The sequence below is a fragment of the Aotus nancymaae genome, unplaced genomic scaffold, assembly GCF_030222135.1.
Source record: "Aotus nancymaae isolate 86718 unplaced genomic scaffold, 86718_ANA_hifiasm-v0.15.2.pri h1tg000028l, whole genome shotgun sequence".
Lineage (NCBI taxonomy): Eukaryota > Metazoa > Chordata > Mammalia > Primates > Aotidae > Aotus > Aotus nancymaae.
Genome location: NW_026988441.1, coordinates 14,673,751 through 14,689,344, shown reverse-complemented (window position 1 = coordinate 14,689,344; position 15,594 = coordinate 14,673,751). Strand labels below are relative to the sequence as shown.

General features: G+C 52.6%; 2 protein-coding genes and 1 pseudogene across 2 annotated transcripts; all 3 read right to left on the bottom strand.

Annotated features, from left to right (window-relative positions):
- Positions 1–2,758: 2,758 nt before the first annotated feature.
- On the bottom strand, positions 2,759–4,555 carry IFNL3 (interferon lambda 3). Its single transcript, XM_012438872.2, has 6 exons — positions 4,376–4,555; positions 4,095–4,276; positions 3,724–3,801; positions 3,327–3,476; positions 3,140–3,223; positions 2,759–3,045 (listed from the first exon to the last, which is right to left on the bottom strand). The coding sequence occupies exons 1-6, from the start codon at positions 4,380–4,382 to the stop codon at positions 2,947–2,949; spliced, it is 600 nt and encodes a 199-aa protein (XP_012294295.2). The 5' UTR covers positions 4,383–4,555; the 3' UTR covers positions 2,759–2,946.
- Positions 4,556–5,593: 1,038 nt separating this feature from the next.
- On the bottom strand, positions 5,594–8,091 carry LOC105707795 (interferon lambda-4). Its single transcript, XM_012438856.2, has 5 exons — positions 7,667–8,091; positions 7,176–7,247; positions 6,959–7,102; positions 6,665–6,739; positions 5,594–6,507 (listed from the first exon to the last, which is right to left on the bottom strand). The coding sequence occupies exons 1-5, from the start codon at positions 7,814–7,816 to the stop codon at positions 6,409–6,411; spliced, it is 540 nt and encodes a 179-aa protein (XP_012294279.2). The 5' UTR covers positions 7,817–8,091; the 3' UTR covers positions 5,594–6,408.
- Positions 8,092–14,124: 6,033 nt separating this feature from the next.
- Positions 14,125–14,800, bottom strand: LOC105707607 (methionine-R-sulfoxide reductase B1-like; annotated as a pseudogene).
- Between the last annotated feature and the right edge of the window lie 794 nt (positions 14,801–15,594).

The window sequence follows — 15,594 nt, the reverse complement described above, 5'->3', positions numbered from 1 at the left end:
GACAGATAATGCAAGAATACAGCCCAAATTTGGAACCTGCCACCAGAAGGAGGTGGCAGGAATACAGAGGGAAGCCAGGCCAGGGGAACTCAGGAAAGCAGTGGAGATGGAAACGCAGATGAAATTCAGAAGGAAGCAGGTGAGGGAAGCTGGTTCTGAAACTCAAGGCTGCAATAACGTTAGTCCAGGAGCCCCTGCGGGCGGGAGGTAAAAACCCTAAGCCAAGCCGGGCGAGGAGGCGGGGTTTCGCCGGTCACAGAGACCGGGAAGCGGGGAGCCCAGAAGCGCTCGGGAGGTGGCGCCATAGCCCAGAGATTGAGCGGGTCCAGGACCGCAGGTTCAAATCCTGTCTCTGCCTTTTACGTGCTGTGTGGGTTTTGGCAAGTTACTCAACCTCTCCAAGCTTCAGTTTCCCTCATGTGTGAAGTGGACACAATACACACACAAAAACTGCTTACAGGTTCTTAGAGTTTTGAGATTTGCAGGGCGGTTTCCTGTTTCTTATTGCTTAATAGTGGTCATTGATTCTCTCTCTCTCTCTCTCTTATTTTTTAAACTGTCATTATTTTTTATCAGGCAGTCTCCGAGCCAGAATAGGCTCGGAGACTCCCTTATTTTTTTCTTTCTTTTCTTGGTTTTTGTTTCTGTTTTGAGACGCAGTTTCACTCTTGTTGCCCAGGCTGGAGTACAATGGTACGATCTCGGCTCACTGCAACCTCCCGGGTTCAAGAGATTCTCCTGCCTCAATCTCCCGAGTAGCTGGAATTACAGGCGTCCACCACCATGCCTGGCTAATTTTTTCTATTTTTAGTAGAGACGGGGTTTCACCTTGTTGGCCAGGCTGGTCTCGAACCCCTGAACTCAGATGATCCACCTGCCTTGGCCTCCCAGAGTGCTGGGATTACAGGGTGAGCCACTGCTTATGGCCCATTTCTTTGAGTTTGTGTGCTGTTCTTTTCCTCGCATTTAAGCTAGATGGTTTACTGGCTTATTTTCAGCCTCTTTCCTTTTCCCACATTTGTATTTAAGGCTTTACACTTTTTTTTGTGGGATTGTTGTGTGGCTTACATAAGCAAAAAATATAGTGGGCTGAGGTTATTTTAGGCACATGGAAATTGCTCAGTGTGTTTAGTGACATGAATGATGGTTTTGATTATTATTATTATTATTCTTTTTTGAGACAGTCTCACTTGATCACCCAGACTGGAGTGCAGTAGTGTGATCTCACCTCACTGCAATCTTCACCTCCCAGGTTCAAGTGATTCTCCTGCCTAAGCCTCCTGAGCAGCTGAAATTACAGGTGTGCATCATCATACCTGGCTAATTTTTTTCTTTTTTTTTTTTTTGAGACAGAGTTTGTTTCACTCTTGTTGCCCAGGCTGAGTTCAGTGGCGCAATCTCAGCTCACCGCAACCTCCACCTCCCGGGTTCAAGCGATTCTCCTGCCTTAGCCTCCCGAGTAGCTGGAATTACAGACATAAACCACCATGCCCGGCTAATTTTGTATTTTTAGTAGAGACGGAGTTTCACCATGTTGGCCAGGCTGGTCCAAACTCCTGACCTCAGGTGATCCACCCACCTCGGCCTCCCAAAGTGCCAGGATTACAGGTGTGAGCCACTGTACCCAGCCTAGCACAATGCATTCTAAATGACCCCTCACACATGCTGAGGTGGAGAGGACACACACACAATCCCACAACTACAATGACACACAATCAGAAACACAATCACACATACACTGTAGGAAGCCAGAGATGCCACCCCAAAGATGCCCAGCACCTCATCCCTGGACCTGGTGTGTATCTTAGGTCACTCGGCAAAGGAGCTTTGCAGATGTGATTGTGGTGTGTGAATTGTCACTGGGGAATCTTCCTGGATGCCAATCTCATAACCTGAGCCCTGAAACGTGGAAGACTTTCTGTAGCTGGAAGCACAAGGGCAGCATGGCAGGAGAGGTTAGAGAGGTTCCAAGCATGAGAAGGTTTGGGGCAGTGTTGCTGGCTCTGAGATGGAGGGTCCAATGGGCAGGGACCATGGAGAGTGGGAGAAACATGGATGGAGAAGAGCAGTGAGTTTTCAGGGCAGTGAAATCATTCTGTCCTCCACTGTCACGGGGGATAGGATACATTATGTATTTTGCCTCTGATCTCAGGTCCTGAGGAAGGGGCAGGAGCGGCACCTGCAGTCCATCAGCAGGAGCGACTCTTCCTAGAGAGCAAGGGCACAGGTTAGCCCCCAGCAGAAGAGATGGAGGTTAGACCACCCCAGTGGGATTAGAGGATGACTGACAACAGGATAGGGGAAGTTAACTTCCGGGAGGATGTGAGAGGACCCTCTGCTGCAGGAGGACACCAATCAGCCCCTGCAGTAGGAGCAGGAGATAGCCCACTGCAGGGAGGGTGGAGGTTAGCCCAGCGAGAGGAGTGGAGATCTCTTTCAGCAGAGCCAGGATGGACCCACAGCCAGAAGGAGGGCAGGAACCTCCGTCCTACAGCAGCAACGAATAATGATCTGCCAACAATGTGACTGACCCTGAAATGAGCTTTTTCCCAGAGCCCCCAGTAAGAACCCAGCAGCAACGCTCGGATTCCAGCCTGTGAGCCCCGCAAGAGAGAAACCGCCAGGGCCAGCGAGCCTCTGACGTCAGACCCCCAGCTCATCAACTGTGTCTTTGGAAGATGCTGCCTTTGGGGTAATTTCTTACGGCAGCAAGGCAAAGGAAATGCAAACCAACGTACACGCAGTCCCACGTCATCCGTGTCTTTTCCTCACTCTTTATTTCAACAAGGGTTATAAAAAGTAGAAAAATAAATATTTTCCCAGAGGTGAGTTGGGTTTACACACACAAATACATACATATTAATTGGGTGGCAATAAATTAAGACAAGTGGTTGATGCATAAATAAAATCTCAGATTCCATGATGGGTGGCAGGGAGGTGGGAAGGTCAGACACACAGGTCCCCGCTGGCGACGCATTTCAGGTCCCGCGTGAGGAGGCGGAAGAGGTTGAAGGTGACAGAGGCCTCGAGGCAGCCAGGGGACTCCTGCAGGGGAGGAGGGGATGGGTCAGGGGCTGTCCAGGATCTGGGCTCCCAGTGGCTCCCCAGGCCCCAGTGTCTCCCCTCCTGGGTCACTCACCTTTTTCGGGGCCTCCTGGAGCCGGTGCAGCCAGTGGTGGAGGCGGCCCCGGGGCCTGGGCCCTGCCGTGGGCTGAGGCTGGACCTGTGTGCAGAGGAGGGTGGTGTGTGAGGCAGGGCCGGGCCAGCACAGGGCAAGCTGCTGCTCAGAGCCCACAGACCTGGGTGCCCGGGCCCCGAGAACTCACACAGGCCCGGAGCTGGGAGAGGACGTGGTGCAGGGTGTGAAGGGGCTGGTCCAGGACGTCCCCCAGGGCCGTGTCATTGTCAGCGGTGGCCTCCAGAACCTCCAGCGTCAGGGCCAGCTCAGCTTCCAAGGCCACAGGGCGCTCCCTCACCTGAGAAGAGGTGAGAAAGAGCAGGTGAGGGGAACAGGTTGGGGGAGAGAACAGAGAGGAACCGGTGAAGGTGACAGGCACAGGGGAGAGGGCACAGCCGGTGAGGTCAGGTGGGAGCAGAGGGAAAGGGGAGCAGTTGTGGGGAGAGGAGAGAGGGACAAGGGAGAAGGAGAAGGTGAACTGGCCACTGCAGAGCCTGGGGAATGGGGCTGGGAGGGCAGAGGGTGGGCCTGACTCCCCCTCTCACCTGCAGCTGCCTCAGGTCCCAGGTCCTGGGGAAGAGGCGGGAGCGGCACCTGCAGTCCTTCAGCAGAAGTGACTCTTCCTAGACAGCAAGGGCACAGGTTAGCCCTGGCAGGACGGGTGGAGGTTAGACCACTCTGGGGGGATTGCAGGAGGGCTGACAACAGGATAGGGGAGGTGAACTGCTGGGAGGACGGTAGAGGACCCTGCACTGCCGGGAAACATGAATTAGCCCCCTGCAGTAGGAGCATGAGATAGCCCACTGCAGGGAGGGCAGAGGCTAGCCCAGTGAAGGAAGGTGAGAGGGAAAGCATGGTGACCCTTGGAGTTGGGGGTGGAGGCTAGCCCGAGGCAGGAGGGCAGGGGGAGACTCACTAAGGCATCTTTGGCCCTCTTAAAGGCCTGCAGCTCCTGCGGGGACAGGGACTTGAACTGGGCTATCTGGCAGCCCCTTGCATCCGGGAGGGCTCCGACGGGCCTGGTGACAGGAACTGCTCCAGTGACGGTCAGCACTGCGGCCATCAGCACCAGCACTGCCATGCAGCCCCTGCTCATGCCTGTGTCACAGAAAGAAAGAGAGCTGAGGGGATGGAGCAGCTGCCCCTGAGGGCAGGGCTGCAGGAGCTGAGCGTCTCAGACAGAGATGTGGGGCTCACCTTTCATTCTTGATCTCTGGTCTTCGTCAGCAGAAGGACCACTCTGAGGCTGTCACCCGGGGTCTCTCTGGGTCTTGTTTGGAGTCTCTGTTCTTTTCAGTCTCCTCTTCCAGATCTCAGCCTGTGTCCTGGCCTCGACTCTTTCTGTCAATTTCGAGCTCTGTCTCGGATGTGATTGCTGCCTGAGCTCCATGGGGCAGCTTTTATCCCGGGCAGAAGGGCAGCCCCAGCTGATGTAGGAAAAGTGAAAACACAGCCTTCAGGTAAGAAACCGGCCACCAGGGGAGCCCCAGGCTGGGAAAGCCCAGAGCAGGGCGGGGCCCATGAGCCAGGTGAGCAGCTGGCGGGAAAGAGAAACTGATGGAGACTCGGGGATCACCTACAGGAAAGTGTGTTCCCAAGAGGATTCTGCCTGCTCTGGTTTTGTTGTTGTTTAAGACAGGGTCTTACCCTGTCACCAGAGTGCAATGGCATGATCGTAGCTCACTGCAGCCTCAAACCACTGGTTTCAAGCAATCTTCCTCATCCAGCCTATAAAGTGCTGGGAATATAGGCCTGAGCCACCACTCCTGGCCAGTATATACATATTTTGAGACAGGGTCTCATTTGGTCACCCAGGCTGGAGTGCAGTGTCTCAGTACAACCGCTGTCTCCTGGGTGTAAGCGATTTTCTTGCCTCAGCCTCCCAAGTAGCAGGGTTTACAGGCACATGCCACCATTACCAACTAAATTATGTATTTTTAGTAGAGACAGTGTTTCACCATGTTGGACCATGCTGGTCTCAAACTCCTGACATCAACTGATCTGTCTGCCTCGGCCTCCCAAATTGCTGGGATTGCAGGTGTGATCCACCACGCCCAGAGGCCAACATTTCTTAATTGCCCAGGCAAGTAAGGACTCAGGAATATGAGGCTCTGCTCAAGAATTGAGGTGTGACCAAGGACTTGGACACCATGTGGGTGCTGTTCTTCTTAGGGAAGTTCAGGCAGTGATGAAGAGCATGAGTCCTGGAGCTGAAGGGTCTCGGGTCCAAATCTAATTCTGACCCTCACTAGCTGTGTGACCTTGGCAAGGAGGGGTGCATCCAGCAACACAGATTGCTGATGCACAGATTTGGAGAAAAAATTAAAAACACAACTGTTTGTGTGTTTATGTGAGTGATTATTTAATGGGACCCACTCATTAAGACCATACCAGGACCTCGGCTGGAGAGTTTAAAACGTGATATCAATGTACACTACTCCTCCACAAGGCAAGTATACTAACCCATCCTATAGGTGAGGAAACACAGGCTCAGAAAGCAATTTGTCCTGCATTACACTGTAATTAACTGGCAGGGTGAGAACTGAAACTCAGGCCACCCGAGTCCCTGGCTCAGCCTCTATTTTTGCTGTAAGGTGCACCTCAGAACCATCATACGGAAAACATCCAATGCAATCAAAACACTCTTTAATAACTGCAATAAATTTAAACCAGGAGACAGAATAGCAAATACACAGGAATTTCACAAATACAAACAACATAGGTCAGGGAATCTAAAGAACTACAGTCAGGTAAGGATTCTTGGATTTCACTACCGAATCCCTCAGGGAATGGTACCCGCCAGATGCCGGATCCAAGAGTCACGGATTCACAGAATTCCAAAGCTGGCTGTGGGGCTACAAATCCAGGGTTGGGCCCCGGGTTTAGGGCTGTCCTGATAACCACACAAGGGGGAACTGGTGCCGTGCCTGGGGTCAGCCACGGTTTCCAGAGCTCAAGTCTCTTCCTGCTACAGCAGCCCTTGGAGGATCGTACAATACACCCCGAGGAAATATCGCTGCTTCCTGGGGAACGGCGCTCTCTTCCCACGGGGAAGGACACGCGCCTCTTGTATCCGAGACAGAGGATCCAAGTCAGGTCCAAGGCTGCAGAGACGTTCTCGTGCCTCAGTGCCCATTGGCTGAGAGCCTCGACTGGTCGGGCCAATGGGCGAAAGGGGCCGCTGGGCAGCCAATGGCGTGGAGGTTTCGGGGCCGACGGAAGGGGCGGGGTCAGAGGCAAGGCCCCGAGTGTGCCGCCAGCCGGAGCTCCCACGTGAGCAGGCGCAGGAGGTTGAAGACCACGTGGGCTTCGCGGCACCGAGGCGAGACCTGGAGCCCGGGAGGGAGCGCAGCGGGACTGAGCCAGGTTCATCCCTCCCGAGGATCCCCCTGTAGTCCCGCTGCTCCCAGCCTTGCTCAGTCCCGGCCTTGTCCGCCTCGCCCGCTCCTCCCTGCAGGCCAAGCCTGTCCCGCGGGCTGCACTCACAGCTCTCCGCGGCTTGTGACGCCTCCTCGGGGCCCCGGGGACATTCCTGGAGGAGCCGGGCCGGGCCAACTCGAGCTGGAGGGGGGACACGGGGCAAATGAAGAAGGCGAAGGACGGAGCCCCCCACTCCCTCTGCATCTGCCCGTGCCCCCCCCCGCCAGCCGCAGACCCGAGCCCGGCTTTGTGGACACCCAGAGGACCCCACCCGGGTCTGGACGGGTTTTTCCGCTAAGCGCTGGGCTCGCCGTGGGCCTGAGGACGCAGAGAAGCCGGCGGGGCGCGGCGGTCACTCACACAGGCCGCCACGTCCCTCCCCGCGGCCGCCAGCAGCTCCAGGATCGGGCCGGCGCCGGGGAGCAGCTCTGGGCGGTGCAGGCGGCTGAGCACGGCCTGGGCGTCCGCGATGCCTCGGGCCACGTGTCGGAGCCAAGCGCAGGACTGCGGGGACGCGCGAGCGTTAGAAGGGGCCGCGATCCGGCCGCGCCTCCCCGCCTCCCGTCCCGGGCCTCACCGACGGCCGCGGAGGATCTCTCCTGGGGTGGAAGGAGCAGTTGTGCGGACCCCAGCTCCGCGCCTCTTCCTCCTGCGGGACAAGCAGCAGGTATCGCGTACGGATGGGCCCCCTCGCCAGGGCCCCTAACCGCTGTGCCGTCGGGATTCCTGGACGTGGATAGGCACTGGCCGGGTACGGTTGTGCGTGTCGTACACTGAACCACGAGCTCCACGAGGGCGTGTGCCGGGGCTGAATTGCACCCCGCGCTCCCCCAGCAAAGCCCTGCGCCCCGACTTGGAGCGGAGTCCGCCCGGCAGGGCGCCCTTCTGTGACTGACCCTGAGCCTGCGTTCGCGCTGACGACGAGGCCTGTGGGAGTCTCGTGTTGGGAATTGTGGGCTGTGACATACGAGAAGCGCTAGGACGTAGGACCCCTCGGGACAGGGACGGACGTGTGGGAACCCGTCGGGGCCAGGGTCCTGGGGGCGCAGGGGCTGGGCGGTCACTCACGTAGCGGTCCCTCAGCGCCTTGGCCTCCGCCAGCGTCCGGGGCTCCAGCGAGCGGTAGTGCGAGAGCAGGCAGCGCCGGGGGGCCGCCGCACCCACTGTGCACAGGACCCACAGCCCCGCGGCCACCGCGGCCGCGACACTTGGCCGCATCTCTGCTCCGGCAGGAGGCCAGGGACGTCAGGGAGGCCAAAGAGTGGGGCCCACGCATCCAGCCCCCGCCTTGGGTCAGGCTCGCAAGGGGAGGCGATGCTCGGAGTGCGAAGGCGCAGCGCACGCAGGGGAGAAACAGCTGCGGCGGTCCCCTCCTCGCCTCGGCCTCTGCCCTCACTTCTCCCTGCAGTTCACCCTCTGTGCCTCGCGCCGCGGCAGGTGCTGCCGTCCGCTGGTCCCTGGGAGGCGTCCAGAGCAGTCTCCACCTGGGCAACAGAGTTTCGACGGCCCATGCTGGCTTTTATGTGCAGGGCTGAAAAAGGGTTTGCAGCTGGGCTTCCCCATCCCGGGCAAGCTTTCGGAATGTCACTGCTGGCCGCAGGCCTTTGGGATCCCAGTCGGGTGTGAGGACTTCAACCCAAGGTTGACTTGTGCCAGGGATGGCTAGCCTCCAACGCTCGGTTTCCAAATCGTCTCTGTCCCTGTTTCTACTGTCTGTTTCCTCTTGCTTTGCTTCATCCTGGTTGTCCTTATCTTTGTTCTGCCACCACAACCAACCCTTGTATAGTGTTGACTGTGCATCCGGCCCTCTTCTATGTAATTGACACAGACATATCATCTCATATATATATATATTTTTTTTACCAGGGCAGCCCTGCAGGTGTAGCTGAGAAAGAGAAAGCTTCTTTTATTTCACTTTAGAGACAGGGTCTTGCTTTGTTGCCCAGATTGTAGTAGTGGCACGGTCACAGCTCACTGCAGCGTCAGCCTCCCAGGTTCAAGCAGTCCTCCCACCTCAGTCTCCCAAAGTAGCTGGGACTACCGGTGGGTGCCGCCACCATTTTTTGTAGAAACCTGGTTTTGCCCCGTTGCCCAGGCTGTTCTCTAACTCCCGAGCTCCAGCCATCCGCCCTCTTCAGCCTCCCAAAATGCTTGGATTACGGGCCTGAGCCACTGCGCCTGGCCTCATTATTTTCTTAAACCGTTTTTCTTTTCTAGTCTCTTTATTTATAGGTGCATTGCCTAAAAGAACTGCAGATGGCCCGAAAGGCCACAGAAGGTTCAGGCCTCTTCCTTTGCCCATTACTGGAGGAAGATAAGGCTGGGCAAAAAAGTGCAAACCAGACACGATGACCCATGGTTACCTTTAGATCATTAACATATAATTATTCTAACCCCCCCATGGAGGAAAATAGACTCACCAATTGCTGAACATACATCATGTGAAGAGGGGGGTTTATGATCTGCACCTGCATCTGGAGTTACTCCCTGCTCATGCTTACAAACCTCCCCACCCCACATCTAACTCCTTAAAATTTCCCAGCTCTCCACAGCTGGGCGATAAGGCATCTTTGCTTTTTATTTATTTATGGGGTATTTTTTTCTTCGTTTTTTTTTTTTTTTTTAGATGGAGTTTTGCTCTTGTTGAGTCTCCCTCTGTGGCCCAAGCTGGAGTGCAGTGGCACCATCTCGGCTCACTGCAACCTCCGCCTCCCGGGTTTAAGCGAGTCTCCTGCCTCAGCCTCCCAGGTAGCTGCGATTACAAACATGTGCCACCACCCCCAGCTAATTTTTATATTTTTAGTTGAGATGCAGTTTCACTGTGTTGGTCAGGCTGGTGTCTAACTCCTGACCTCAGGTGGTCCACCCACCTCGGCCTCCCAGAGTGTTGGGATTACAGGCGTGAGCCACCACGCCCGGCTGTAAGGTGTCCTTAGAGCAAGAGTTCTCCCCTTCCCCATCCTAGTCAGGAATAACACCTGTCTGCCTTTTTGTTTCCAATTGGGTGTTCTTTCTTTGCAACCAATGCAGAGTAGGGAAAGAACTCTGTTTACAGGTGACAATTTCATTGTCAAAAATGACATAAGACTGGACACAGTGGCTCAGGCCTGTAATCAGCACTTTGGGAGGCCGAGGAGGAAGGATTGCTTGAGGCCAGGAGTTTAAGACCAGCCTGGGCAACACAGTGAGACCCTGTCTCTACAAAAAATAAGGGATTAAAAAAATTAGATGGGCATGGTGTTGTTATTGGAAAAGGGTCCCAATCTGGATCCAAAGAGAGGGTTCTTAGGTCTAGTGCAAGAAAGAATCTGGGGGAGTCCACAATGCAAAGCAAAACAAGTTTATTTAGAACAGTAAAGTGGTGGCCGGGCATGGTGGCTCACACCTGTAATCCCAGCACTTTGGGAGACCGAGGCAGGTGGATCACTTGAAGTCAGGAGTTCAATACCAGCATGGCCAACGTGGCAAAACCCTGTCTCTACTAAAAATACAAAAAAAAAATTAGCCAGGTGTGGTGGTACACACCTGTAATTCCAGCTACTCGGAAGGCTGAGGCAGGAGAATTGCTTGAACCTGGGAGACAGAGGTTGCCATGAGCCAAGATAGCACCACTGCACTCCAGCCTGGCTGACAGAGTGAGAAAAAAAGTAGTGAAGGAATGGCTACTCCATAGACAGGGTAGGGTGTTCCTGAAAGTGGAGGAATGGGCCACCCTGGGTACCATGCTTGTTTATATATAGAATAACAAAAAAATCATGGGGAGATGTGCTCTGCTCAAGGGTTTGTGATAAAGGATTAAATTTCTTAATTACCATATTTTGCAAGAACCGATATGCCTATCTTTAAAGCAAAATTAAGAATGCTTCTCAAGATATCGGGATTTCAGGACATTCCCGAGTCTGGGTCTGTTTAGTAAACGTTATCAATTGGTTCCCTTAACCATAAACATCTAGAGACTAGGAATACCTAACTTCCTGGGAATGCAGCCCAGCAAGGCCCAGCCTCATTTCCCCAGCCCTCACTCAACATGGAGTCACTTGGGTTCAAATCCCTCTGACAGCGGCACCCACCTGTAGTCCCAGCTACTCATGGGGCTGAGATGGGAGGATCCCTTGAGTCTGGGAGGTTGAGGCTGCAGTGAGCTCTGGTTGTGCCACTGCATTCCAGCTTGGGTGACAGAGTGAGAGATTGTCTCAAAAAAAAAAAAAAAGAAAAGAAAAAAGAAACAAAAGGGATGTTCTGTTACCTTATTTTACAGATGGGAAACTGAGGCCCAGTAAAGTAAAGGAACTGTTCAAAGATACACAGCTAAAAACGGCAGAGGTGGGGCTTGAACCCACACACTGCCCAGTTACAAAGCTTGTTCACTGTGCCGTAACTGCCCTTATTTTTTTCAGGTCCTCCTCCTGTGTCTTGCTTTTTGTTCTCTCTCTCTCTCTCCCTCTGTCTCTCTCTCTTCCTGTGTCTTTCTGTCTCTGGCTTTATGTGACTCCATCTTTCTCATTCGTTTTTCCAACAAGCATCCTGACCCGGGTCTCTGTGTCTGTCTCAGACCATCTCCTTTTGTTAAACATAAAATGCTTTTCAGATAAAATCACCCACGCATGTTCAGTGGATAAAGCTTGAAAAATACACAAAAGCGACCAGGCGTGGTGGCTCACGCTTGTAATCCTAGCACTTTGGGAGGCCAAGGTGGGTGGATCACCTGAGGTCAGGAGTTCAAGACCAGCCTGGCCATCATGGTGAAACCCCATCTTTATTAAAAAAAAAAAAAAGAGAGAGAGAGAAATATACAAAAGCATAAAAGAAAAAAAACATCACCTATAACTTCACCATCCTCTTGTCCCTCATCCCACTTCTGGAACAATTCGTCCCAATACATAGGAATTTTCCATGTGTTTATTTGTGCGTATGTTTTCTGACTACCAAAGTAACACTTGCTCCTTGTAAAAGATTTCATCAATCCAGAAACATACAACTTGGAGAGTTAAAGTAAGTCTTGTATTTCACCTCCTGGAGGTAAATATTTTTTAACAATTTGTCACTGTTCCTCCTTTTGTTTTCCTTTCCGTGAGCAGTTTCACCCAAATTGGAACCATGCTGTATACAGTTTGGTAGCCGGCTTTTTATGTCTTACCATTATCTCTCATTTGCATTCTCCCACATCTTTAATTATAGTGTATCAGTTAGGGCCCAGCAGGAAACAGATGGCCCCGTCAATTTAGGATAATTTGAGGTGGGGTTGATACCAGAAGCCTTTATAACGCGATTGGGTAGTGAGGGCAAATGACAAGAGCTAGTGTAAGCTCCTGGGGCCAGCACGGGTGAGGGCCTCATCCGCAGGCCTGAAGGAAGGGGAGAGGGTTGAGGGCGAGCATGGGGTCGCCTGACTTGGGGAAGAGTCACTTAGATTCGTGGAGGAAACAGCCAAATTGTAGTGGCCCCCCCATAGGGAGGAACCCCGGGGAACAAACACCCTGACCTCCTCTCCCCTCTACCTGGGGCCCAGAGCAGGGTGGAGAAGCAGGGACAGTAGATAAGGAGGGATGAATGGATAAGAGGGGGCCGCGATCCGGCCACACCACTATTAGAGCTTCCATTCCAGCAGGATGATGACTAACCAACCTCTGATTGCTAGGGTGGTAGATTTTTCATTCTCTCAACAGCACCTTTTGCAGAGCAGAAGTCACTTTTTGTTTTTTTTTTGGACGTGGTCTCACTCTGTAACCCAAGCTGGAGCGTAGTAGTGGCACAATCACCGCTCACTGCAGCCTCCATCTCCCAGGCTCAAGCCATCCTTCCACCTCGGCCTCCCAAGTAGCTGGTATGACAGCGACCTGTCCTAGGCACGTGCCACCAGGCCTGGCTAATTTTCTTTTTTTCCCCAGAGAGGCCATCTCACTTTGTTACTCAGGCTGGTGTGTTTCCATTTCAACATTCTTGAAATGAAAAAATTATAGAAATAGATAGCAGATTAGGGGTTGCCAGAGGTTAAGGAAGGGAGAGGAGTGGACGTGGCTATTGAAAGGGCAACACGAGGGATCTTGTGGTATGGTGGATTGTTTTGTATCTTGTCTGTATCAGTGTGATCTGGCTAGGCTTTGTGTCCCCAGCCAAATCTCATCTTGAACTGTAATCCCCAGGTGTTGAGGGAGAGACCTGCTGGGAAGTGATTGGATTGGACTGTGGGGGCGGTTCCCCATGCTATTCTCATGATAGCGAGTTCTCACAGGATCTGATGGTTTTTTAGGTATTCTCACAAGATCTGATGGTTTTTTAGGTATTTGGAAGTTCTCTGTCTTCTTTCGCTCGCTCTCTCTCCTGCCACCATGTAAGAGGTGACTGCTTTCCTTTCCATCATGACTGTAAATTTCCTGAGACCTCCCCAACCGTGCAGAACTGCGAGTCAATTAAACCTCTTTCCTTTATAAATTACCCAGTCTCAGGTAGCATCTTTATAGCAGTGTGAGAACGGACTAATACATAATGTCAATATTCTGGATGTGATAAAGTAACATAGTTTTTGCAAGATGTTACTATTAGGGGAAACTGGGTAAAAAGTACCCAGTATCTGTCTGTCTGTCTCCCTCCCTCCCTTCCTCCCTCCCTCCCTCCTTCCTTCCTTCCATCCCTTCCTTCCTTTCTCTTTTTTCTTTTCACATTTCATTTGTTTGTTGACTTCCACCTGATTACTCCAGAAGGTAATTACTTAAGATGCTTAAGATGGGGGGTGATTTCGGCATCGCCTACTTTCCCCTATGACAAAAGACCTCTGAGCATGAACAGTAAGACACAGTCACATCTTGGGGACCTGTCTGCAGGTGAACTTCAGGGCCCCAGCCTTGTGCTGGTTAAAATAATGAAGCGACAGCCACTTGCCTAAGCCAGAGTGGGCCAAGCTACTTCTGCACAGATTGTAAAACAGGCTTTAGGTTTCTCTCCTCTTAGACGAGAGGCCAAGAGTCTGCCCTATCAGCCTGCTTTTCTAGTGGCTCACGGACCATCACCACCTGGCTGGCCTGGAAGGGTTTAGCCACAGCCGATCATGTGGCGACGAGGGCTGTCAGGGGCAGCCTCCATTTCCACTCTGTCTCGTAAGCAGCCTGGGAGATGTGGGCCTAAGCTTTGGTGAGGATGAGAGTCTGTCTTGGAATTGAGCCCCACGGGGGTGAGTCCAGAGGCAGGGCCGGGAAGAGACGGTCAGGTGGTAACATCATTCAAAAGACCAGCTGCGCCCGAGCACACCTCCTGAGATGCCTTATCAAATGAGCGGGGGGCTAAGTCAGCTGACAGCGTGGCCACACAGCCCAGGCCCGTCCTGACAGAAGGCAGGAACCATTAGCAAATAAGTGACTTTTCCAAGAAACAAGATCTTGTTCAGAGTTGGGGCCTTGGGAGCCTCCGTGATGTTTCAGTCACCATGCCCTGCCTTCCTGTCTCAACATCCAGGGCTCTCAATCCGTGGTAGAATGGCCAGTGTGTGGCCTTAGTGCCGTGGCCATCTAGGGTGGATGTGGGCTGCCCACCTAGTGGCCCTTGGAGGCAGAAGTTTCTTTGTCTTTAGGGACAAACTTCAGTGAGCTGCTGAATATTCACTAAGAATCCCAATGGCCACAGCTTGGGGCCACGTTCAGGAACTCGAGGCTCAATGCGTTGCCACACTTGCCACAGGACACCTTCAAGGCTTCAGGATGACTGTGCTCTGGGCACTTGGCCACGCTGTCAGAGTGGATGGTCTTGGTGAACGCCCGCCAGGGGAATGAGTGTGCATACTATGAGAGGCTGGAGATCAGCTCATGGCCACACTTGGCACGCGCATAGACGCCTGGCTCAAAGTGATTCTGGAAAACCTCACCCCCGAAAAAGCTGCAGAACAACAGGGCGCCGCCAGGACCACTGTGCGCTTGCCCCCTCCGACAGACCCAAAGCCGCCCACCTCACGTGGGTCCCCCGCCGGGACCACTGCGCGCTTGCCCCCTCCGACAGACCCAAAGCCGCCCACCTCACGTGGGTCCCCCACCGGGACCACTGCGCACTTGCCCCCTCCGACAGACCCAAAGCCGCCCACATCACGTGGGTTCCCCGCCGGGACCACTGCGCGCTTGCCCCCTCCGACAGACCCAAAGCCGCCCACCTCACGGCCGCCAGGACCCACGGCCACCTCTTGGCATTATCTCTTACAATTGCATGTGAATCCACCATTATGTCAAAGTAAAAACTCTAATTAAAACAATCACACAGATTTCCTTGGGAGCTATACATGTATTATGCAAATATATAAAACATGGGTAATACATAAAATGTTTAAAAATGTATAAAACAGTGTGCAAGGATGTGTCCCAAACTGATTAATAGTGTGTTCGTTATCACTGGAGAGAGCATGGGAACTGAGGAGATGATCGTTGGAATATTTAAATTTATCAATATTTTAATTTCTTTTTTTTTCTTTTGCTCTGGAATAAATATCCAGGCCTACCTTTCTGGGCTGACTAGGAGTTGCATATTTCATTTTACAGGAAACAGCCGAACTGTATTCAGAATGGCTGCTCCATTTTTCCATTCCCACCAGGAATGTATGAGTGATCCAGTTCCTAGATCATGTTTGACTTATACTCACAAATATATTCTCCAAAGCTTTTTGTTATTTCTTAAATTCCTGAAGTAGTGTTTGTAATAGACTAGGGGTCTCAAGCAGTGGGTCACAAGACACCTTTCTATTGGGACAGCATTAAATTGAATTTTTTATTGCACATAATTCAAGTTCAATAATCTGCATTGTGGCGCTCAGAGCTGAATCACTGATTGTCAATAATTTGCGCCTGGCACTTTCCTCCAGCCAGTCTATAGCACTCCATTCTTCCCGCCATTACTAATTTTCCTTCTAGTTCTTCAGTCTTTGGAGACATACAATTTTATTTCAGCCTCATGGTATCTATCAGACACTTTTGGTGGTAAATAACCAAATACTCAACTCATGCTGGCTTGAACAATGGCGA